Source organism: Xylaria bambusicola (genome assembly GCF_022495145.1).
Source record: "Xylaria bambusicola strain CBS 139988 unplaced genomic scaffold F5B22scaffold_41, whole genome shotgun sequence".
Classification (NCBI taxonomy): domain Eukaryota; kingdom Fungi; phylum Ascomycota; class Sordariomycetes; order Xylariales; family Xylariaceae; genus Xylaria; species Xylaria bambusicola.
Window position 1 is genome coordinate 281,790 of NW_025953594.1, and position 21,502 is coordinate 303,291.

Consider the following 21,502-nt stretch of genomic DNA (forward strand, 5'->3'; position numbering starts at 1 on the left):
CCCGCCAAATAAAAAAAAAAAATTTACACCCCCCAACCCACCCCAAAAAAAAAAAAAAAAAAAAAAAAAAAAAAAAAAAAAAAAAACGAAAGATGGGGAGGTTTTCAGCCCATAGCTCGTTTATAGCTTGGAGAGAACGGCATCGACGCCGGAGACGCCGACATCACCGGCAGGCTCCTTCTCGGCGTAGACGACCTTGCCGTGGTCGACGATGATGGCGTAACGGGCGGTGCGGGGGCCCAGGGTCCAGCCAATGGACTTGCTGAAGGCGGCCTCGTTGTCGGTGGCGAAGATCTAGAGTGGTTGTGATTAGTAAGTAGTATAGAAGGGGGGGTTTATTTTCGAGGTCTTACGATGGACTCGTCCTTGATGCCGTTGGCCTTGCCCCAGGCGGCCTGGACAAAGGGGTCGTTGAAGGCGATGACGATGATAATGTCAGCGCCCTTGGCCTTGAGCTCGTTGAGCTTGGCAATGTAGCCGGTGACGTGGGTGACCTGGCAGGTGGGGGTGAAAGCACCGGGTACGGAGACCAGGACGACCTTCTTGTCCTTGAATTCTGGAATTTTCATTAGGTTAGCGATCTGTTCCCATTCACGCAATGCGTTGATTGAGAGGGCGAGTGAGGTCAGAGGAGCCGAGGTAGGCGACGTAGACTTACCGGCGCTGGCGTCGAACTTGGTGGGGATGCCGCAAGCTAGGACGTCGCTGGTCTCGGGAGTGGGCTTGACGTAGAGGAAGCTCACGCCTTCGGGGAAAGCATCGCCGGCTTTGAGGGCAGACATTGTGAATATTGGTGGGTTTAAAATTTCTACTTGGGCTCTTGGTTAGAATGGCACGGCATAGGTATCAGAGCAGGAGAGGTTCGATTGGTGGACAGTTATGCTGCAAGGCCACAGAGCTCTAGTTGGTAGGCGGGGTATCACTTACGAAGATGAGGAGGGAGCCGAGTATGGGATGTAGCAGAGAATGACGGAGCTGGTGGACTGAATGAGAAGAAGGGGACTCGAGGTCTACTTATTGTCGTCTGCCACAGAACATGTCCGGGATTACTATCAAGGCAGCACGTGCGGCCGAACTTCCTACTAGCTAGTCTTAGGCAGGTCGGTCAGGCGAGGATGGTGTCGAGAAACGCATCATTGGCGGGGTCGCGATGAGCATGGTGGGGTAAATTATCACGTTTTCTCCCGCGGACGGCCGACCATAGGAGCACCAGGATTCACTCGTACCTGTTCGTTACAGTAAAGGTCCATCTTCTCCATTTGGATAGAGGGTGATACACACGACAATGATAGGTGAGACGGTCCATCAAGGTTCTTTCTATCCTCTATGTGTGCTGTTTCTCTACCCCGTTTCGCCTTCTCCTCTTTGATTCGTCATAAGGTAACCACAATGAGACACCTACATCGGAGTACCTACATTGTTGCTGAGATAGTGCAGGTTGAAATATGAGAAAGTTTGAACCGCAACTTCGAGGGGCCAACTGGTCGACAGTATGGATTGCCGGCTGCTGCATGTACAGATAGGTATGGCATTCGAACAGCGGTTCATACAGCCATCTAAAACCGTAGTATCCGTTCAATCCGCGTCTACTACTATGTAGAGGTAATCGGATACTCGGGATGCCTCCACCATGGGACCCGCGTACCAGACAGCACAGTGTATATGCCACGTTACAAATTACTCTAGTTGTCGTCTATTCAAATAGCTATATCAAATCAGTGACGCAAGGCTTTGCAATGGCATGGAATCTTGTAGACTCTTCTGAGAGATAGACTGAACCGTATATGGGAATCTATGGCTGGCATGCAATTATCGAGCGGGGGCGCCATGACCGTGGTCAAGCACATCATTTTGTCTAGCGATCACTCGAGCACCCGGGCTATCATGATAATTTGTCGTTTTAAAAATCTCATTACGCAAGTGCAAATAGATCTTGATTAAATTCCCCTCTCCGGAATACTCACACTACTTTCCTCGTCCCATGCATTCCGTCCATCTACCAGGGGAGAAGAAAGAAGAAGCAATGGGGCTCGGCATGGTTTCCCGTACCTTATGCACCTCGCATGCCGAGGTGCGAGGTCGAAATAAGCATTTAGACGATCATCACATCTTGTCCTAACTCAAGCTAGTTTCGGAGGAACATGGTGAAGCTAAGGCCGCGGATATACAAGGAGATATGATCAATCAGATCGTCTCACTGCAGACTGCTTATCAGACCCCGTGTCCGAAGCCGGCGCGGAAGCGAGGTCCCGCCGAGGGAACACGGGGATATCTATAAAGCCAACAAATCCCGTTCATTCCCCGGCTCTCCCCGTCACGGACTATGAAGTCGGCATCTTTTTTGCAAATGCCCTCGCTGGCGCCCGTGGAATTGGGGATGGAGTCACCAATGGGTGACTGACTCATCAATGAAGGTATTTCGAATGTGTAGTTGGGCATTGAGATATAAAATCGTAATGGAGACGTAGAATGAGTCAAACGTGACGACCCAAAAGCGACGTGGACTAAACTTTTCCCCCACTTCAAACTAGCAAGGTGACTATCAAACATCACCATCTCCGCAGCTTCGGTATTACCCCTGATATCGAAATAAAATATTTTGAATTTTTGAATTTTCAGCATTTTCGCAGTTTGCGGTCCGGGAGTTACGTCGATTCAGACATGGCCACCAACGCTGGAGACGAGGGAAGGCCGCCTTACCCACCTTTCACGGCGGAGACGGCGCAGATCAAGGTGAAAGCAGCGCAGGATGCGTGGAACACGAAGTATGCCGTTCACCATCATCTCATACGGACACGGCCTCTCTGTCATCTCACCGTATGCTTGGACTACGCTAACCTACCGATCACCTACCTAGGGACCCGGCCAAGGTCAAGCTAGCCTACACGCCGGACTCGATCTGGCGCAACCGGGACACGTTCCTGACGGGCCGCGACGAGATCGAGGTCTTCCTGACCAAGAAGTGGCAGCGCGAGCAGGCGTACCGTCTGCGCAAGGAGCTGTTCGCGTTCACGGAGAACCGCATCGCCGTGCAGTTTTGGTACGAGTGGCACGACGCCGACGGCCAGTGGTGGCGCACCTACGGGCTTGAGGACTGGACGTTTGCTGATGACGGGCTGATGCGCAAGAGGATGATGAGCGGGAACGATGTGCGCATTGATGGTGGCGAGAGGTGGTTTGCGGATGGGGTGGATGTCAATGCTGTTGATATCTCGGAGAAGCATTGGTGATTTTGATGGAGTGATTATTGTGGTGTTATTCCGCGAGTTTCCCTTCTCCCCTCTCAATAGTCCTCTCTGTATTATGTATAGGATGAGAATGCAGTGGTAAAGGTTTCACTCTCGTAGTCGAGTCTCTACAGTCTTTGTGGTGATACAAGGTGTCCTATGACGCCCCCATATGCCGCAAGCCGTTATGGTTGAGACTCAAGACTTACTTTCAGCATCGTGGTCGTGTCTTTACCGGAAAACACCATCTACTGAAGAAGACTCGCTTTCCGTGCTTCTAGAAGTATTGGCCCAGGTTTACTCAAACGGGGATGCCGTCAAGTCACTACTTCAGTGAGGCTTGAGGCTATTAGATCACAACAACACCAGGTGGGTGTCTACATCTATCTCACCTTGACTTCAACTTCGGAAGCTCCCCTCATGAGACACTGACTTGTCTCGGAACCTGCTGTATCACGTAGGGGGCGAATAGTCGGAGGCTGGGAAACACGCGCAGCCGATGCTACGTAGATATTGTGTTACGGCTGAGTTCAGTACTTATAATGTGGTTGTGTGGACACACTTCATCTTCGGTCTTGATTGAAATCTATGCAGCCTCGAGTGACTTTGAGTTGGCAAATGAGATATAATGCACTTACAGCTTTCGTGGACGAGATAGATGCGGAGTACATCGTCATGATCTCCCGCGTTCAGCCTCCTACCCAGCTCATCAGCCACATAAACACAACTCTCGCAGACTAAGATATTCACACAATCACACCTAGTCACATACGATCCCACAGAGCGTGTTCCAGACCCAATCCTTACGTAAGAAGGTTCGGCGTTAACCTGCGCAGTACGTTTATGTCTTGGATAGGTGCGCATGGGCCGCGCGGGGGTCCTCGGAAAATAGTACGGTACGCTACTGATGACGCTGGACATGTAAGAAATACTCCGAGACAACTCTGGGTATAGTTAGCCAGGGGGAATACACTCGTTTTCTTCCAGATTAGTCGCTGAAGCTCGCTTCCGTGGCTTTTGTTGGCTTACGCCACGTTACAGTAGCTTCGATGAGGCGTATGTGATGACTGTGTGACCTGCTGAATTAGTCTACAATATCACCGCGCATGCATATCAGTCTACAAAACTCATCTCGCAGGAAATAAAGCCTGGTTGTCAGGAGTTTCTACCGTTGTTCTACTACTAAGCCGAGAGAGTGTGGTGGTCCTTGGCTTTGGAAGAGATAGTTTTGCAATCACCTACTACTTAAGTAGAAGAGGTATCCATCTTCGGTTGATGTACCGTAGTTAGTCTATAGTCTATCCTAACCGTTAGCTACCTTTTGACGGCAATCCCGGATCTTCTCGGTTCTCTTGATACTTAGCGTTAGTGTTCGGAGCATATGTGCCTGAATCCCCATATCCTCTTCACGCTTGGGTTATTGTGCGCCCGCCACAACGGGGAAGATATAAGTAGATAAATACAACGCTCCCTTGACTGACAGTATACACCGTCATCAGCCATGAATTGATGAAATTACAACGTAGTATCGTTACGTGTAGACTTTTGTGTAGGGTGGTCTGGACGATGTTATAGGACAGGCGAGCTAAGGCTGCTCTCCCTTAGCTGGTCTTTAGCTCATGTTCTCAGCTACTCCCAGAAGAAGCTCCGGACCTATGGACTGCTATAGAATATCACTCATTAACTGGGCCTGGGCTAGCGGCACAGGGATGAGATCGGAGGATCTACGATGCATGCCTCTCTCCCTTGATTGGGTTACCCGCCTTCGAGTACCTGGATTAGGTATTACTCGCATGCCTTGTATTACCTACTCACAATGCCCTTTGTTTCCAACTCCATGGTAAGGGTAAACTCTCGCTACTCTCCATTTCTTCTTTTCTTTTTTATGCTCGCCAATCTTCCAGGATCTTTTTAATTTTGTTTTGTATTATGCTTACTACAATTGTGTCTGTGTCTTGATTCATATCAGTCTTAAGAAGAGAGCTATATTATACACTGCGTAAGTTATGCCCAACCTAGTCCAGGTATCTTTTCTTCTTTTTAACAAGCTAACCCTAGCGTGCCGCCCACGATACTCTCAGTCGTCCTCAGTTCCTTGCCCAAGAAAACTCCATAGCGGGCTTCCCTTAGTCTTTCCTAGCGCATGTACGGATATCGAAGCCAAGGTTGAATAGGAGGGGTAGACTCTAAAGGTCGAGACTTTGTGTTAGTCTCAACTAGTCGCCAGTCTGTATCGCTGCTGTCTTAGCGGAGGTTGTGACATCGAGTCGTAATACACCTACTTAGACATGTCTCTGAACTTCTGCTAATTTTTTTTTTTCTCGAGTACTGGTGCACCATGTGCGGCGCTTGTGGCTCGTCCAGATGGGACCCAAAATGCAACATTTGTGTTCTGTTCAAGTACTTCAGTCGGCTAATTACTTAATGGAAATATTCTCGCTTCATCAGAATTTCTTCTGATGGTTTCAGTCAGCCTTCTGGTGATTCCACGTGCATCTACCACACTGAATCAACACGCGATTTAGCGTCTTGAGCTGAGCATTCCCATGTCATGACACGAACTAGGGATGCCCAGGTGTGATCAAAAGCAAGATTTGTTCGAAATTCGGCGCGTATATACTTAGTGCACGTTGTCTCCCTTCCCAGTCTCTTGGGTCGTGCTAATTCGAGCACTACACATCCCTTACCCTGACTCTCAGGTTCACTCATGTGGGTAGACTCTGACGACGCTGGACAGGCAGTAACAGCTTTCCTCAAGTTTTCACTTAAATACATAATTATTACTAGATAGTATCTCATCTGGATTCCTCCTCTCATTGTATACTATCTTCAGTCTAGAAGTCGAATCCTGATTGACCTCAACATGGGGCTTCTACCGTTAAACTACCGGCGTCCCGACTACGTCAATGACGATGCTATTAGAAGGAACGATAGTATAGCCCAGAGCGAGGAGAAGGTAGATGGATCTCTACGCTCCGGACGCTCTGGGGCTTCTTCGGGCATCCCAGATGCGCTCACGTTTGACAAGATCATCAGCGGTGGAACCTGTCCAGTTAGTTCGCACAAGACTTGTTCGAACCTCGACTGTCGTAACTAACCTCATAAACAGCCCTGCACAGTCCGAGATTTCATGAACTACCTCATTTATATCGAACATTCTGCCGAGAATCTTCAGTTCTTCCTATGGTATCGTGACTACGTCAAGCGCTTTGACGCAGCTCCTGATTCTGAGACGATACTGTCTCCGGAATGGACAGCAACAATGGAGGAAGAAGCGACCGCCCAAATCCAGAAGGATGCCGCTGATAAAGCCAGGAAGGGTCCCTCGGCAATCATGGAGATTTTCAAGGGAACTGACTTTGAGAGGACCCCCGAGAGTGTTGTGGAAAACCGGAATCCCTTTTCCACTCCTCCCAGGTCCTCACTCGGAGATAATGCGTCCTTCTCTGGATCCCAAGCCACGACATATGTTAGTCAACCAGGCGATGTCTTCCACACAGCCGGTGTCAAAGCGCCTTGTGAGTCTTTACCGTGAAGATACTGTTCGCTCCCAATAGCTTACTCTTTGTGCTCAGTCACCATACAACCTTTCCGAACGGAGATCAATAGGGTCATCGCTACTTATATCGTTGACGATTCGCCTAGGCAGTTGAACCTCTCTGCCCGCGAACAGAAGGCCGTTGTCCAGGCTCTGTCCTATACAACCCATCCATCAGCCCTCCGTACCATCTTCCAGAACATCGAGAACACGCTCAGAAGACAGGCACATCCAAACTTCATCCGTTGGGTCATCTGCAATGGTAATCCTGCCCGCGTCACGTTTGCTCGCGGTCTGGGTGTGGGCAGCATCCTCCTCGCGCTGATTGGATCAATCATCTTGACCCTGAGCACGGCGGGACGCGGGTGGCGCGCACTCTTCGCGATCCTTTGGGTCTTCGGTATTGCGACGCTCATCACGGCCATCAAGGGTATGTGCGTGGTGCTCCACGGGTTGCACCACCGGCACGTGCGGCCTTGGGAGCTGTTCGTCGACGACAATTCCACAGATATCGACGAGTTGTGTAACGGGAAGAGCAGCTTCGACTCGTTCGGCTCGAGCAACAGCTACGAGGATGAGCCTTGGGTCGTCAAGTACCAGCGGCGGTTCTACGTGCGCAGGGTCTTCGACCGCGAGGTCTGGATCCAGGAGCCCGCGCTGCGCCAGATTCAAGACACCATCTTCTTGCAATCGATGTTGATGGCGACTCTGGGGGCAGGCGTGCTCACAGCCATATTTGTGGCTGTACCGGGTGGCAATTTCTTTTAGGTAGACGGCATGGCCTTCTTACACCAACGATATACCCATCTATCTGGAAGATTTGGAAGACGTGGAAGCAGTTTCAGCATTTGATACTCTCCGGTCTCATCCTCATGTTCCAATCCTCGAATCAAATATACAGACAAATTCACGGCGATAAAATAATGGAGGGTTAACCAGATCACCCAAGTAGGCTTAGTGTAGGTATATATAGCTTGCGATTACATAATAAGTAATTTATCCTTGACATAAGTCGAGGGGTTATCTATCTCCAATTACTACAGTGTATAAGTCATGTTAATCAAGCAGCTGCGATACTTGGGTACGGTGCCTAGGCAATATCTAGATATTTCTCATGCTTGAATTGAAGTAATTATCCCGAATTTAATATATATATATCTGTAAATATAGGCCTTGGCGTCCTTCACAGTTACTGCAGGTGTAGTAGAGGATGCAGGTATTTATGCAGGTAGTGGGTATCGATAAGACCGCTAAGTACCTTTACCCTGCTGCAACTTGCCGCAGTGAGGCATATCCCCAGCCATGATAGGTATCTTATCTTTGAGGGTACCTGGCTGGTACCCCTCCTTCCCCCCGCAGCAACGGCCAAAGGGTCCCAACCGTAATTCACCCTTCGTTTACCGACAACAGCTCTGACCGAGGGATCATTTCCGCCTTACTCATCCTCATCCCAGACCTCACTCAATACCTGTCATCTGCTGTCCCAATAGACACCGCCATGTCAGATTGATCGACTATTTCCTACGATTCTACAATAGACTTACCTTCATGCCGCCCTAGAAATCCACCACAAGTCCGGCTCTTGCGCCGTCATTGTGTGCCTCCATCCATCCATCCACCCATCCCTACGCCCATCCCTCCACACACCGTGACTCTTAATCGCATCCTGTCCCATCCCTATGAATACAGGAGAAAGATCACGCCGTGTCATATGAATCGTCTCGGAGAATCGGCGCATATTACCCTCGATCAACCGGTACCATGTCCCCCGATCATATAAGTGCCCACGCCGACACAGCCATCGCGCCTGGTGATGATACCGAGCATTACGAGGGCCATCCTCGACCACGCGCCATGACAAATACCGCCGAGATTGATAGCACAATATCCCATCCAGGTTCTGTGCGCATCAATGTCAAGGGCGCTTTCATCGTCGACGGCACCGAGCAGCCCGCCACACCCGCCAATGGTAATTCAACTGCCAACGGGAGCTATCACGAGGGCAAGGACATCAGGTTACCTAACCATACAGCTGTTGTCAGCCATGTAGCCGTCGATGTAAGTACTGCACCGCTCTGGCACCCTCTCTGAGCCTGACCCTGAATAGAAGGTGTATATCGTATGATAGACGTCAAGGCTAACATGCGATTGATTAGATCGGCGGATCCTTGGCTAAGCTGGTCTACTTTTCTCGTGAAGCGCATTCGAAAGAGCCCGGGGGAAGGCTGAACTTCCACTCCTTTGAGACCGATTATATCGATGATTGTATAGAGTTCATGCGACACCTCAAAGACAACCAATTAGCTCTTAATGGCTCCAAACCGAAAGACTTATGTATCATGGCGACCGGCGGTGGCGCATTCAAATATCATGACAAGATAAAGAAGGCACTTGGTGTTGATGTTCTGCGCGAAGACGAAATGGCATGCCTGATAATAGGTGAGCTCGCCTGTAGTTCTAACTGCATTGTGTCTGATGGATTGGAAAAGCTGACCATACGCACGATAGGACTTGACTTCTTCATAACTGAAATACCTCGCGAGGTCTTTACTTATTCAGAGACTGAACCTATGCAGTTTGTAGAACCCCAAGCCGATATTTACCCCTATATGCTCGTCAACATTGGATCTGGTGTCAGCATACTCAAGGTGTCCGGCCCGAGGAAATACGAACGCGTTGGCGGTACTTCTCTCGGCGGTGGCACATTATGGGGTTTATTGTCTCTCCTCACACCCGCCAACAGCTTCGATGACATGCTCGACATGGCGGCCCAAGGTGATAACGCCAAAGTCGATATGCTGGTTGGGGACATATATGGCACGGACTACAACAAGATTGGGCTCAAGAGCACCGCTATCGCTAGCTCTTTTGGAAAGGTATTTCGAATGAAGCGAGAGGCCGAGAATGAGGCCGAGAACAACACCACCGCCATACAAGACCAACCGCAACCCGATCACGAAGTACATGCGCCGTCGAATAATGACACTACCTCGTCACAGTCGAGAGGCCCGACCGATACGTCATCCCGATTCTCTGCGTCCGACGTCTCACGATCGCTGCTCTATGCCATCAGTAATAATATCGGACAAATCGCATACCTACATTCCCACATCCACGGCTTGTCACATATCTACTTCGGTGGGTCGTTCATCCGCGGCCACCCGCAGACTATGAATACACTCAGCTATGCCATCAAATTCTGGAGTAAAGGCCAGAAACAGGCGTACTTCTTACGCCACGAGGGCTACCTCGGCGCCGTTGGCGCGTTCCTCAACCGACAGCCTCAGAACTGGGGGCGCAGGGGTAGCTTCGAGGGAGACGGGGCTGCCCTTGAGGATCGTTTGCGGGCTCGCACGAATGAACAGTGAGGAACCGTCGCGAAGGCAAACGGAAGACAGCCCTTTTGATTGTATACCGAGCTAGACAAAATCGGAGATTCTGGGGGTTAGGGGTGTCGGCTTAGGCGCTGAACGTTGTTTGTAGACTGATGGATGCCTTCCTTTTTTTGATGTACCTATCTATATTGTTTGGCATGGCGATGAGCAGGCGCCGCGAAAGCGTTCTTGCGGTGATGAGACTTAGATCTGATGATTTCTGGATATATGCGCTGGATGGGGGATACCTTAACTTTGACACCTATCAAACCTCCCAACTACATATCTAGATAAATACCCCGAAATTGAGCTTTATCGACGAAATCATAGTTTTGGACATTACGTGCTTGTCTTATCAATGGGATACTTTGTTGCACACGATTCTGGTGGTCCTTATCCAGGCTACGAGGTAGTTCCCATCACGATGAACGCGACTACGTAAGTTTGATTTTAGAACAGAATGGTCTGTTTCAGGAAGCATAGGAGGAGCATGGTCAGTCAGTATGAAATATAGCTTTGCGTGTATTTGCTATCTTTTGGTTCTGTTGCTCTGCGAATGAATATCCTGGTAACAGGTGCGCACTGAGATGGATGGTAGAAAAGTAGTTTCATGTTGTGGTGGTGTAGATGAGACACAGTGGCGGTATTGGTATTAATGTGTGTACGCGTGTTTGATATAACCCGTTATATTGCACATGATGTGAGTTGTCTGCGTTTTGTTCTTTTTTTGGTGTAGAGAGACAGGAACATATATTTTGATATGCTGACTTATGTGTAACTGATGGTGTGAGTAGTCCATTCATATTGTCCATGACCATGTATAAGCGTGATTGGAATACGGAGTCAATCGCTTCCCCTCTTGACGTGACCTTCCATAGCTTCATGCTTTTTGCAAGCATTTGGCGCTTATCTAGGGAGGCATCTCTGGTGGTTCCGGAGTCGTTACAATAGCGCGGAAATTTCTCCGAATAGCGATAATATCAATAATCTCTGGGAGATTGTCCGATCTTTCTAGCTCCACCGATATATCCGGACATATCTCTACGCCAGGGGTAACTGGTCTCGACTCCAATGATGAGAACACTGATAGAGTGTGGGTGCTCCAAGTTTGCCTCTCCATATCTTCGTGCACCTTGTCACTGTCACGGAAACAAGCCTGGCCAGCAATCCTCTCAAGCTCACAAGGGAGCGATATGAATTCGGCATCGTCGTTGGTTTCGCGTTGTGTTTCAATTACAGCCATATGCGTTTCTTGTTCTGAAATGTTCACACTGACGCCGACCGCGGGCTGGTCGATGTTGGCCAACATGGGGTCAATTGCCATGACGTGGCTTTCGTCCGGGATACAATGCCCATGTTACGCTATCGAGCTACCGGCCACGCAATGCACTAGTCGATGCGTCGCAAAGACGCAGTGGGCTTGATGCGACGACTCGAGACTGCATTGACCATCTGTGATATGCTTGTGCAATGGGCTACGATCTACATAGGTAGGTCTAAGCCCTGGATAGCGACAAGAGCACCGGCAAAACACCTGTTTGAACCTTGATTATTAGTTGCCTTGGCTTCTGAGAGAAGGATGATGGGAACTACTCGCCTCTGGTCTTTGCCTCTGAAGCTCACTTATTGAGTTCTGACGAACATACCCAGTGTTTTCTTGGATGTTTAATATATGATCCTGATGATACAAACGGGGAAACTGCACGGCTCTATTGAAAGTCGTGTAAGATGGCCATTGTCTGATACCGTAGATATCAGTTTTCATGAGTGGACAGACCCCGTACAGCAGTTTTATACTCTTATATTGCTTGTCAAAAAGAGCATGCTGTTGATTCTGCTCTAGTTTGGTAAGCGGTATACTCGAAGCAGGAACGGCAAATTTTGCTTGCGATGGGAGACCTAATTTCTGAACTATCATCGGTAGGCGTATCTCTTTATAACCGTGTCTCCCAGGACTTCCGATCATCGTGTATAGTTCATCATCTCGCGCCTTGTGGCTAGGAACCCAGCAGATCGTTGATATGGGCACCGTCAAGAACTTGAAGGTAAACAGGTTGAAGACCCTCAGGTGATTGGGCTTCAAATGTTCGTTCTGTTCCAGACAAACCCACACAGGGAAATCATCCGCATCCTTTCGGGAAACAACAACCCCGTGCGCAGGATAGCGATATTCTCTCCCAGTATTATCGTCCCCAAGCAATGCTATGTCATTGATGACATGAGGCTCTCCCATGTATTCTCCTTTAATCTCACGGATGATGATAGGAGGTTTGTATGCCTTCAACTCCACATTGGGAGATTGGACAAGTGAATTGGTCTTCAGTGAACGATAGTTCCGTACCAAAGTCCGAAATAGATTTTCACACGCCATGGTCATTTGTCTTGAAAGGACTGCCAACTTCTCAACGAATGCGCATTAGGTGACCCATTCAATGTGGGCCATTGAAGCAAGCAGCTGGCTCACCGTGACAGGCTTGGTTGTTTTTTCGAAATCAGTTGATGCTCATCTAAGTTCTCTATGTGGCAGAGTCCAATGACCGGTGAAGATAGGGTGATACCTGTAGGGAAGTGTAGGCATGCTAATATCCTCGATGAGGTGGTGCAGAGGAACAAGGGTTGAAGGTTGTTGTAAACTGTATGGTTCACAGAGAGATAACAAGTGTACGGACAGTCACTTATAAGTTGGGGACGACGTGTGAGCTGGATCTGAGAGTTGGGATGCTGAACATAATACTGACAACAGATAAGCCGGCCCCTAGGGTGTGATTGTATAATAATAAATGACCTATCCATTAGCCCAGTAACCCGGCCGGTGGGAGTAGGGTCGGCTTTTTATTGGCTTCAGATGCATTGTACAATATAGGCTTAGTGGTGACCGAACATGATACAGATGCAATCCCTCTGCAGCTTCAGCTTGCGGGGATGCGTTGAGCTTACAGGCCACGACAAAAATTGTTGGTATAGCCCATCTTCACCGCCAGAGCGTGTGAGGAGAATGAGCAGAGCCGCATTAGCAAGACGCGGCGATGGTATCCAGATCCACCAGGGGTTGACCGGGAGCCGTGCAGCTGCAGAGCTACGCATAAGGTCATACGCAGAAACACGAGTCGCTGACCTAGTTACGCGCTTATGATATCCTGGGAAGAGAACAGGACAATGTTTCTCCTTTCTGGCGCTTCCTAACCTAGTCACCCTTGCTCTTTGGCGGGGTTACCATAGGATCAGCTGCTGCCTGCTCTTGCTTTTCTTTCCGTAGCAGAACTTTGGCAACCCACTCCTCCACTTCCCGTTCCGCCTCCTCGTCTGTCCTCCCTCCAGAAGGGCCAATGTGTTTTCGAGCCATCGTCCTCAAATCGTCGATGCTTGAAATGTCAAAGGCCCAAGATATACCACCGGTCATCATAATTCCAAAACCTAGAACGTTGAGAGTTGCTAGATTGAGGGCCTCGAGGGCGATTAGAGAACTATCTGAGCCGATCTTATCAACTGGACGATTGCTTTGGGTATAGAATTTTGGTATTGTGGCTATGCGCTTCCTAACTATTGATCGTCTTGTAATCAAGGTAGCGAGAGAGAGAAAGCCGGCGCCGGCGAAAAATAGCCCCAATTGTTTCAGCGAGCGTTGTGATAAAATGGACGATCGGGGCTCTTGTAATGGCGATGCGGCGGCGGCAGCAGGTGTCTGAGCTATGGCATCGAGCTGAAGGGGTTGAGGAGGCTGTGAATGTGGCTGCAGAGGGGCTTTGGATGCCGACTCGCTGTCTTTTGGCATGGTCATAGTCGTACCAAATGACCACATTCTTGCTTCTTGCTTCTGGTTTTGATTCTCGTCAGGATTCTCGGCCGCTGCAACTCTAGTTTCGCCTTTCCTCCTCTTCAGGTACGGAGTGGCCGGCAATTCGTGGGACTGAGAACGAACGTATGGGAGCGAATGCGATACAGAGGCGGCTTGTATGAGCGACTACTGTACTTGGAGAGCGAAAGTCGAGTTGCGTACCGACGAATTGGCGTTGAAAAAGTTTAGTACGTGACATGCGATGGGGTCGACCGGCTTCTGAGATAGGAAGCCGTACTAAATATTTCCCCAGATTTATTATGGGGCGCTTGGTTTTTTAGCACTCTGACCATGTGGGCTGTCTTATCCACCACGGCATATAGACGCATATATTCATCAACTAACGGAATAGAGCCCTCTTAAATACATATATGCACCCAGGTAGACTGGCACGCACGTCCCTATTGCTTTCTCACAGGATCGTTCAAGACGATCCAGGCCACAATCTATCTTCTGTCGCCATAGTTTGGCTGTAATGTGCAGTATAGTCGTCCGACGCTATGATTGAATGCTCTGCTAGGACGATGCTCGATCTACTTAAATTATCAGCCAGCCTGTCTAGCACCACTGTGTTTGCGAGAGGTACCAACCTACCCAATATAAGACGCTGATGTCTCAGAAAATTGCTACTTGGGGTCTTGGTCGATTGCAGTCGGTTCAATCTACAGTGCCCCCTGGAATACTTGGCTGTGCCATGTCAACTTGTCGTAGCGCATCAAGAGGAGCCTTTGTCGATGACAGTCTTGAGTCGAGGATGAACTGCTGTAGCCATTCATCCTGGTATAGAGTGGCTTCCCACTCGTTCCAAGTCTCCTGACAGTCGGGCATGACCAGTCTAAGAATACGCACCGACAAGTCCAGCACCGGCCAAAGGCTCTCCAGCTTGAACAGCAACCAGTACTCGTCAGGCGGTGTGTGGTTGGTGTGGTCGCTATGGTCTTCTGGAGATTTCGTTCGATACACCTCGCTCCAATGCACAGGCTCCTCGTCATCGTATTCCTTACTCTTCTCTATAATCTGTAGTGCCTGGGTAATGTGAGATACGCAGCTCCGAAGATGGTGCTTGGTCCCTAAGCGTGGTTGATACTGGGCAGCTCCATACGCCAGATATGCTCTAGTCATAAACTGCCCGTGTATCGCTTTTCGTTCAGGTTTGAGCCGCGAGCTCTCGACTTCGACATGGAGACGTGAATAATACTCCGTGATGTAAGCCAATGGCAACATCCCGGCAAGCGGGAACTGAACACAGAACCAGCCTAATTCACCGTGATGACGATAGTTCATCTCCAAATCAGAGACCTCCTCTTTGAGAAGCCTCTCGATAAAGGCCAGCGCATTGGAGAATTCAGTGAGATGGCTCATAATCAAATATGCGTAAATGGATCGCTCCTTTCCTAATCGTATTTACTGATTCTTTCTCAGCATTCTTGAGAGAGATGAGGGCACCATCTCTCAGCCTGATGAAAAGCGACAGACAAGGTAGAAAATCATACAGACCTAACAATAGGTATATTCTCCCGTCGAGCGCTTTTGGAAATTGCGGTCTTTAGTGAGTACAGTATTAAAGAGCATGAGAATCTGAGTGACGACTAAACGCCGTTGACTCCACGATATACAATGTACACTACAGCACACAGAGGCGCATTTCCTAGTCTCAATATTCATTAAGCGACCTAAGCCTGAACTTCCGGCGTTCATGGCGACATGTAAGGTAGGCGTTTGTACCACCAGATTTGATGTGTTGATCTCCATCTGCTTGATATCCTACCCTGCTCTCATGTAACCTAACCCCTTCCCTAGGATGGGGAGGTGATTGTCGACAAGTTGCTTACGGCTACACAAGTACCATCTAGGTTCTACAACATCTGCTTGACAAGAGAAGATTTCAACCAGAGGCGCGGGAATACCAGCAGGAGCTGAGGTATCTGCGTCCTATAAGGCCAAGGTAAAGGTATGTAGCGGTAAGTGGAGAGCCGCCCCTCCCCCTCCCATATACACATATACACGACGGTTCTAATCTAGGTACTAGTGTTTGTGGAGAAAAGATTACTCAACAAGCACACACTGATTCAACCCGTCAACGTCCCGCGCGCCGCGCGCTCATGCATACATATCATACATGCATGCATAGACGCAAGCGGCAGCCATCATAGGTACTGTATATTGATATCTCACTTACTTTTGCTTCCTGCACGTTTCAGTTGTCTCCAGCCACCCGACAGCGCGTGACCAGCCACTGTCGTAATATCAACGACAGCTACTCTGTCTGGCCTACGCATGGGCAGCATAAGACATGGGGAATAAGAACAAAGTTGTTGGGAGGCAACCCTCGTCGCATAATAAGAGATCCGATACCGCATGCCGCCATGGAGGCACTGAAGCAGCCGCTTCCATAAGTTGGCCTCCGTTCAAGCCCAAATTGCCGGTTACTCAGCTTGTCCTGGACGCGCCTATCCCAACATTCCAAGACCAGATTGTCTTGCTTCGGCACTTCTGGCCAAAGAGTTTATGTCGGGATTATCTCGCCTTCCTGACCAGCCTCCCTTTAACAACGACACCTGGGCGACCGAAGCGGGGTGAGGCAGTCCGAGTCAACGATCGCTTCCAGATTCAAGACACCCATTTTGCTCAGAGACTGTGGCTTCAGACAGGGCTGAAAGATGCGATATTAGAAGAATCCGCCAAGCATCTGTGGTAAGGGGACCTTGGATCGGAACTGTATGTACTCTGCACACCGCTGATGCCGACGGCTACCTAGGGGCGGTGAGGTTGTAGGACTCAACCCTAACGTGCGAGTTTATCGCTACTCCAAAAACCAATTCTTTGATTGTCACTGTATGTGGAATCGTCCGATATGATATTCTCACATTGCGTTCCTATTCGCCTTCTCCAGCCTCCTTCACTTATGCCCATCAGACTCTTCAGGTTACTCTAATCCGGGGCAATGTCAATAATCTAACAGCATGTCGCTATCCGACCAACCTCTCTCAATATCCCTGGGTGTACCCCAGAGTGGTTGGGTGGCTTGTGTATCCATTGGTTTCCCTGCAACACTCCTTACTGGCCCTCAACATCACCAATTATATTCCCTGCATGGGATACCGTCATACGCATGATGGCTTGCACAGTGGCAGCCCATGTGGTATTTAGACACTTAGCTGATCGCGTTAAATCCCGATTATCATCTGCTCAGGATTGTGACACTAAGTATGAGATACAGACGACGATTCGAACATGGTTGATGTTCTGTCTGACGACGGGTCACAGAGCATCCGTGCCAAGACGACTTGGACAGCGTTGCTTTATTTAACTTCGGCAGCCGATGGCGTTTCGGGCGGAGAAACAGTGTTCTATCCCAACGATCGAAAATTGGAACAAGAAGCGCTCGTCGTAGCGCCGGAAACTGGAATGCTTCTACTCCACAAGCACGGCGACAACTGCTTACTAGTAAGTTTGAATCGTACCACTTCTTCGGCCCGGTGTTTGTCATGGTTTTCATTTGGGTAACATGCTGAGAAACTCGGCTCGGTTAGCACGAGGGCCGCGAAGTCCTATCCGGCCATAAGTGGATTATCCGAACCGACCTTTGTGTCCGCAGGTGAAGGCAAATACAAGGCGTAAATCTATGCAGTCTTCATGCGCTTTGTGAACGATCTGGTGACAGTTTCATGGCGTGAATGCGACTATTCGCTGCAATGAAAAGCCGATTACCGGGTTCACTTCGTTGGTAAGGCTCAATTAGGCCGCCTGCATCAATTGGTAAGGTGGTAGTGGCACGTTCATTTGAAGCACGTCCCGCTCGCTTCGGTACAGACACAGGCGATAGATTCTACAGCCAACACACGTTACCAGACCGAATGCTACGCTGATCCGGGCACGCAACCCCTTGGATTCGAAAACTATCACATTACTAGCATGTTGATATTGCCTGCATAGCCGCTTAACTTGCAAAGTTACGCGCTTGCCGTCCCCGCCTAGTGAGGGCTACCATGCTTGCTGTCTCTATTCTCGTGAGACACGTTGTACTATACAATACGTGCTACATCGTCCTGTGAGCGTGATTCGCCACACCGAAGCGCAACATGTAGTCCCCGGCTCGAGCGTCATGAGATTTCTTCATGCCGTTAACTGCGAATCTAGTTACCAATCAACATTTCTTATGGGTTTTGTGGCGTGGTGTCGTAATTTCTACCGCGAAACAGATGACAAACAATCGTCGCTATTGACTGAATGCCGACATTCAAACCCCTTCTGACCAAGTTCGCACAACCTATTATCACCAAGATAATGACTATGGATAGGTCAAATGTGTGGTTCTTCATCTGAAATTCATACACCGATATCCAATCTAGTTGGTTTCTCCAACTACGCCCTCATTTTCTATCTTGACCCCCGGTTTTTGTAACATTTATACCCCAGAGGACTTATTCCTGTTAGGATGGCTTGCATTTCACTTACAGTTATGTATACGATGTATCAGATCGTTCATTGCTACGGAAATTCGCAACCCTGTGGTAGCTCACACAAAATTGCCTGTCCCAATATTGTTACTGGTTCAGAGCCTGACCTGTGTACGTGCGCATAGTTGACGACGGATTCAGCTTTCTTTGACAAGTTTTCGGGCCGTCCTCCCTATACAGGTAGCAAGTTCTAGACCCCTCGATGTATTTGTCTGTCGTCGTTACTCAACAAATCAATCCCGTTGTATTATCTTAATCACACCAGCGATAGGCAATTGGTATGAGCCATATCGGGTGATGTACAAGTCATATATTACAGGCTAGCATCGATACACCACCTTTTACCTACTGACAAGTGAACGCGCAACACGGGAAAGACGGTCACAACAGTAGCTCTGTATGTAGATAAGACCACAGAAATTGTTCTCTATTGACAAGTTAGACGAGTTGCCGTATGATCACCTGATGATGTATCTTGATATGGAACTGGCGCTGAACGTACCGCATAAACAGATGTAGTTACATACCTAAGCATACTACTTAGGTATCAGGAAGAAGTAATCAGATATGGCGAATTATTACATTGATATTGTTGCATAACGTCTTCCTACGCTCTTACTGAATGAAAGGCAATCGCTGGAGCAGATGCAGTCTCGATGGCATGCCCGACGCACCAACACTATGAGTGAGATCCGATTTCGAATTATTCAATTCTGAGGATTAGAGCATTAGGCATTGAGAGCTCACAGAATCAACTGAAGCACCATGTTCATATGAGTGTATTCTAGCCAACGATTACTGATGATCGGCTGTTGAATCCGATAGAGAATTAAACATGCTCATCTCTGATACACGAACAAAGTCAATTAGTCTTACTTATAGTGCTGCCTATTCTCAGACAAGGGTATGTATTTAAGCATGAGTAGATCAGTACTAGGTACATTCACAATCTGTGAGGTGTTTTCAAAGTCAATGACTACCCCTTGCGAGCTCACGAATCATCACGAGCCACGCATAAGAAAGAAATCACGTAGAAAGAATCATGAAGGAATCTGGAGATTGACTAGAAATGCCGGACCATTGTAAATCATGTTCATTTTGAACAAAGAATGTTAGTTGGGAAGTAGTAGCTTGTCTCAGGATGGAGATTCTGCCAGATACCATATGCATCGGTCAACTTCTCTAGTCTACCTTCAAGTATCTAGAAACGACAGAACTGTTGTAGGCAGAATACGACTTTATCTCTATATAAACCTGCAATTTCCTGGCCAACGAGTGAATAGAATGAATACAAGCATCATCAACCCTCTCTCAACAACAGACTATCATCCAGCCACAATACATCAACAACTACACAATGGCACTGGTAGCATTAAGCAAGAATAAGCCTACCATGGACTTTGTCTACAATTACGGAAGACCCCAAGGCGAATTCGAGCAAGCAACCGCCAACCAAGGCTGGAAATGGATGCGCACCAACACCATCGACGCCACCCGCCGAGCAGATCTCCGGCCTCGGCGCCAGCGATGTCTTCGTCCACCGCAACATCGCCAACCCGGTCGTCAACACGGACCTCAACGTTATGAGCGTCATCGAGTACGCCGTGTGCCACCCCCACGTCAAGCACATCGTCGTGTGCGGACACTACGGCTGCGGCGGTGCCAAGGCCGGGTCGACTTCAACCCCGAGGGAAAGGCCCGTCCAAACAAACAGAGAGGCGAGAAGTCCATTGTAGACGCTAGCCATGTTTACCCGCTGATTCCGGAGGACTTTCTGGCGGCGCTTTCGGAGCGGCTTGAGCAAGAGTGGCGGAGACCGAGCTGGTGGGAGCGAAACATGTGGACGATGATATCGCTCGTTGTAGCCGTCGCGTTTGCGTATTACGTTTACTGCATTGGCAAGTTTATTGTTCTCATCAGTTAATACATTGGGCAGTCTGCACGACAATGCGTAGGAGATAGGTAGTAGCTGCGGAAGCTTCGAGATGGTTCGGATGGGGTTGATTCATTGCTGGGGATAACCAACGCATCGACATGCGGTGATCACGACTCAAAGATGTGCTTCACGCCGCGTTCGGGAACTGAGGCATGGGACGGTGGTTCAGATTGGGCATAAGTTTCATTATGATTTGATAGACTGCGGGTGGCAATTTCATACTTGGTTTCGCCATTTCATCAAGTTTAGACATGGCTACACAGAGTCGGTGCAGGTGATCTTAGAGGTTAAGATAACCTTAATCACTAAAGCGCCGGCTCGCGCACCAAGAATATTAGTTTCGGTATACGCCGTCCTGCGAATCCTTCCCCTATATTAAAGCTCATTTCCTCAATCTCTGTAGAAAACCCGCATTTCTCGTATAGACGTCTTCCAGCTGGCGTGCCTTCGACAACGGCTTTCACTCCTGCCTCATCGGCAGCCCTGGTCCCCCACGAAACAAGTGCCGCGCCAGCACCCAAGCGCTGATAGCGAGGGTGGACAGCTAGGAGCTCTAGGACTGAAAGACGCGCTCGGCTCAGCTATGTTTTCCAGACTAAGTTCAGCTTGGTGTGTTCATGTCTACTCACCATAGACGCCATTTCCATTAGAGTCTCTGACAGCTTGCGATCGCGGCCTGACGTAGTCTTCCCACAGAGCAGTCATGAATTTGCGATCGTTCATGTCTGGCCAGATCTCTTCGACGTTCTCGGCGTCTTCAAGTTTCTGAGGCGGGATAGCTTTCATATGCGTCCAGACAGCCAGCCCTACTATATGGTCTTTACTTGTCCTGTCGCCATCAACAGATGTGACTGCCTTCAGGAACACGGAATCTCGCGACGCATGTTTCCATGCCAATAAGCGGCTGGAACCTTGTACTTGACCGTATGAGGTATCGTGATTTGGAAAATAGATGTCGACAAAGGGTGCGTCGTGGCCGAAGGTTTCGGAAACAATCTTAAAGCATGCTGGCATATCCCCATCTTCAATCAACGCAATGTCTATCCTATTTGTGCTACTCATGATGGTGTGCAGTATCTAGGCAGTGGATGGTGTCGCTAAATGATATGATGAAAGAGAGTCGGTATGAAGC

The 21,502-nt window shown here is 49.0% G+C and overlaps 11 protein-coding genes across 11 annotated transcripts; 5 read left to right on the top strand and 6 right to left on the bottom strand.

Annotated features, from left to right (window-relative positions):
* Nucleotides 1-63: 63 nt before the first annotated feature.
* Nucleotides 64-950, bottom strand: F5B22DRAFT_618143 (putative peroxiredoxin-5). The gene is made up of 3 exons (XM_047975670.1): nt 659-950; nt 354-556; nt 64-294 (listed from the first exon to the last, which is right to left on the bottom strand). The coding sequence occupies exons 1-3, from the start codon at nt 780-782 to the stop codon at nt 121-123; spliced, it is 501 nt and encodes a 166-aa protein (XP_047828198.1). The 5' UTR covers nt 783-950; the 3' UTR covers nt 64-120.
* A 1,137-nt stretch (nt 951-2,087) lies between these two features.
* On the top strand, nt 2,088-3,315 carry F5B22DRAFT_367420 (uncharacterized protein). The gene is made up of 2 exons (XM_047971123.1): nt 2,088-2,765; nt 2,858-3,315. The coding sequence occupies exons 1-2, from the start codon at nt 2,662-2,664 to the stop codon at nt 3,228-3,230; spliced, it is 477 nt and encodes a 158-aa protein (XP_047828199.1). The 5' UTR covers nt 2,088-2,661; the 3' UTR covers nt 3,231-3,315.
* A 2,342-nt stretch (nt 3,316-5,657) lies between these two features.
* Nucleotides 5,658-7,842, top strand: F5B22DRAFT_367552 (uncharacterized protein). The gene is made up of 3 exons (XM_047971124.1): nt 5,658-6,279; nt 6,337-6,745; nt 6,803-7,842. The coding sequence occupies exons 1-3, from the start codon at nt 6,091-6,093 to the stop codon at nt 7,531-7,533; spliced, it is 1,329 nt and encodes a 442-aa protein (XP_047828200.1). The 5' UTR covers nt 5,658-6,090; the 3' UTR covers nt 7,534-7,842.
* A 94-nt stretch (nt 7,843-7,936) lies between these two features.
* Nucleotides 7,937-10,591, top strand: F5B22DRAFT_367562 (fumble-domain-containing protein). Its single transcript, XM_047971125.1, has 3 exons — nt 7,937-8,823; nt 8,922-9,204; nt 9,274-10,591. Exons 1-3 carry the CDS (start codon nt 8,527-8,529, stop codon nt 10,131-10,133), a joined length of 1,440 nt encoding a protein of 479 aa, XP_047828201.1. The 5' UTR covers nt 7,937-8,526; the 3' UTR covers nt 10,134-10,591.
* F5B22DRAFT_367596 (uncharacterized protein) lies at nt 10,567-11,665 on the bottom strand. Its single transcript, XM_047971128.1, has one exon. The coding sequence runs from the start codon at nt 11,461-11,463 to the stop codon at nt 11,050-11,052; it is 414 nt and encodes a 137-aa protein (XP_047828202.1). The 5' UTR covers nt 11,464-11,665; the 3' UTR covers nt 10,567-11,049.
* Nucleotides 11,268-12,919, bottom strand: F5B22DRAFT_367569 (uncharacterized protein). The gene is made up of 2 exons (XM_047971127.1): nt 11,737-12,919; nt 11,268-11,673 (listed from the first exon to the last, which is right to left on the bottom strand). Exons 1-2 carry the CDS (start codon nt 12,514-12,516, stop codon nt 11,497-11,499), a joined length of 957 nt encoding a protein of 318 aa, XP_047828203.1. The 5' UTR covers nt 12,517-12,919; the 3' UTR covers nt 11,268-11,496.
* Nucleotides 12,920-14,221, bottom strand: F5B22DRAFT_367568 (uncharacterized protein). Its single transcript, XM_047971126.1, has one exon. It carries the CDS (start codon nt 13,936-13,938, stop codon nt 13,324-13,326), a length of 615 nt encoding a protein of 204 aa, XP_047828204.1. The 5' UTR covers nt 13,939-14,221; the 3' UTR covers nt 12,920-13,323.
* Nucleotides 14,222-14,274: 53 nt separating this feature from the next.
* Nucleotides 14,275-15,180, bottom strand: F5B22DRAFT_618161 (uncharacterized protein; the record flags this gene model as incomplete). Its single annotated transcript, XM_047975671.1, has 2 exons — nt 14,569-15,180; nt 14,275-14,507 (listed from the first exon to the last, which is right to left on the bottom strand). A coding segment is annotated over exon 1 (460 nt), but the record flags the coding sequence as incomplete, so codon positions are not given.
* Nucleotides 15,181-16,070: 890 nt separating this feature from the next.
* Nucleotides 16,071-17,910, top strand: F5B22DRAFT_367665 (uncharacterized protein). The gene is made up of 5 exons (XM_047971129.1): nt 16,071-16,668; nt 16,733-16,809; nt 17,195-17,421; nt 17,491-17,733; nt 17,827-17,910. Exons 1-4 carry the CDS (start codon nt 16,268-16,270, stop codon nt 17,593-17,595), a joined length of 810 nt encoding a protein of 269 aa, XP_047828206.1. The 5' UTR covers nt 16,071-16,267; the 3' UTR covers nt 17,596-17,733; nt 17,827-17,910.
* Nucleotides 17,911-19,552: 1,642 nt separating this feature from the next.
* Nucleotides 19,553-20,675, top strand: F5B22DRAFT_367767 (uncharacterized protein). The gene has a single exon (XM_047971130.1). It carries the CDS (start codon nt 19,792-19,794, stop codon nt 20,356-20,358), a length of 567 nt encoding a protein of 188 aa, XP_047828207.1. The 5' UTR covers nt 19,553-19,791; the 3' UTR covers nt 20,359-20,675.
* Nucleotides 20,517-21,501, bottom strand: F5B22DRAFT_367772 (uncharacterized protein). Its single transcript, XM_047971132.1, has 2 exons — nt 21,000-21,501; nt 20,517-20,929 (listed from the first exon to the last, which is right to left on the bottom strand). Exons 1-2 carry the CDS (start codon nt 21,430-21,432, stop codon nt 20,676-20,678), a joined length of 687 nt encoding a protein of 228 aa, XP_047828208.1. The 5' UTR covers nt 21,433-21,501; the 3' UTR covers nt 20,517-20,675.
* Between the last annotated feature and the right edge of the window lies 1 nt (nt 21,502).

What these genes read in the sequence shown, in the direction of transcription:
- F5B22DRAFT_367767 (XM_047971130.1), top strand. Translation starts at nt 19,792, where the DNA reads ATGGCACTGGTAGCATTAAGCAAGAATAAGCCTACCATGGACTTTGTC.
- F5B22DRAFT_367772 (XM_047971132.1), bottom strand. Translation starts at nt 21,432, where the DNA reads ATGAGTAGCACAAATAGGATAGACATTGCGTTGATTGAAGATGGGGAT. An exon ending in TAATGGAAATGGCGTCTATG is followed by an intron (nt 20,930 to 20,999) that starts GTGAGTAGACAT and finishes CGCGTCTTTCAG; the next exon opens with TCCTAGAGCTCCTAGCTGTC.
- F5B22DRAFT_367569 (XM_047971127.1), bottom strand. Translation starts at nt 12,516, where the DNA reads ATGACCATGGCGTGTGAAAATCTATTTCGGACTTTGGTACGGAACTAT. An exon ending in TTCAGAGGCAAAGACCAGAG is followed by an intron (nt 11,674 to 11,736) that starts GCGAGTAGTTCC and finishes AGGTTCAAACAG; the next exon opens with GTGTTTTGCCGGTGCTCTTG.
- F5B22DRAFT_367420 (XM_047971123.1), top strand. Translation starts at nt 2,662, where the DNA reads ATGGCCACCAACGCTGGAGACGAGGGAAGGCCGCCTTACCCACCTTTC. An exon ending in CAGGATGCGTGGAACACGAA is followed by an intron (nt 2,766 to 2,857) that starts GTATGCCGTTCA and finishes TCACCTACCTAG; the next exon opens with GGACCCGGCCAAGGTCAAGC.
- F5B22DRAFT_367568 (XM_047971126.1), bottom strand. Translation starts at nt 13,938, where the DNA reads ATGTGGTCATTTGGTACGACTATGACCATGCCAAAAGACAGCGAGTCG.
- F5B22DRAFT_367665 (XM_047971129.1), top strand. Translation starts at nt 16,268, where the DNA reads ATGGGGAATAAGAACAAAGTTGTTGGGAGGCAACCCTCGTCGCATAAT. An exon ending in GAATCCGCCAAGCATCTGTG is followed by an intron (nt 16,669 to 16,732) that starts GTAAGGGGACCT and finishes ACGGCTACCTAG; the next exon opens with GGGCGGTGAGGTTGTAGGAC. An exon ending in CCAATTCTTTGATTGTCACT is followed by an intron (nt 16,810 to 17,194) that starts GTATGTGGAATC and finishes TATGAGATACAG; the next exon opens with ACGACGATTCGAACATGGTT.
- F5B22DRAFT_367562 (XM_047971125.1), top strand. Translation starts at nt 8,527, where the DNA reads ATGTCCCCCGATCATATAAGTGCCCACGCCGACACAGCCATCGCGCCT. An exon ending in TCAGCCATGTAGCCGTCGAT is followed by an intron (nt 8,824 to 8,921) that starts GTAAGTACTGCA and finishes GCGATTGATTAG; the next exon opens with ATCGGCGGATCCTTGGCTAA. An exon ending in AATGGCATGCCTGATAATAG is followed by an intron (nt 9,205 to 9,273) that starts GTGAGCTCGCCT and finishes TACGCACGATAG; the next exon opens with GACTTGACTTCTTCATAACT.
- F5B22DRAFT_367552 (XM_047971124.1), top strand. Translation starts at nt 6,091, where the DNA reads ATGGGGCTTCTACCGTTAAACTACCGGCGTCCCGACTACGTCAATGAC. An exon ending in TCAGCGGTGGAACCTGTCCA is followed by an intron (nt 6,280 to 6,336) that starts GTTAGTTCGCAC and finishes CCTCATAAACAG; the next exon opens with CCCTGCACAGTCCGAGATTT. An exon ending in AGCCGGTGTCAAAGCGCCTT is followed by an intron (nt 6,746 to 6,802) that starts GTGAGTCTTTAC and finishes CTTTGTGCTCAG; the next exon opens with TCACCATACAACCTTTCCGA.
- F5B22DRAFT_367596 (XM_047971128.1), bottom strand. Translation starts at nt 11,463, where the DNA reads ATGGCAATTGACCCCATGTTGGCCAACATCGACCAGCCCGCGGTCGGC.
- F5B22DRAFT_618143 (XM_047975670.1), bottom strand. Translation starts at nt 782, where the DNA reads ATGTCTGCCCTCAAAGCCGGCGATGCTTTCCCCGAAGGCGTGAGCTTC. An exon ending in CAAGTTCGACGCCAGCGCCG is followed by an intron (nt 557 to 658) that starts GTAAGTCTACGT and finishes TGAAAATTCCAG; the next exon opens with AATTCAAGGACAAGAAGGTC. An exon ending in GCATCAAGGACGAGTCCATC is followed by an intron (nt 295 to 353) that starts GTAAGACCTCGA and finishes CAACCACTCTAG; the next exon opens with ATCTTCGCCACCGACAACGA.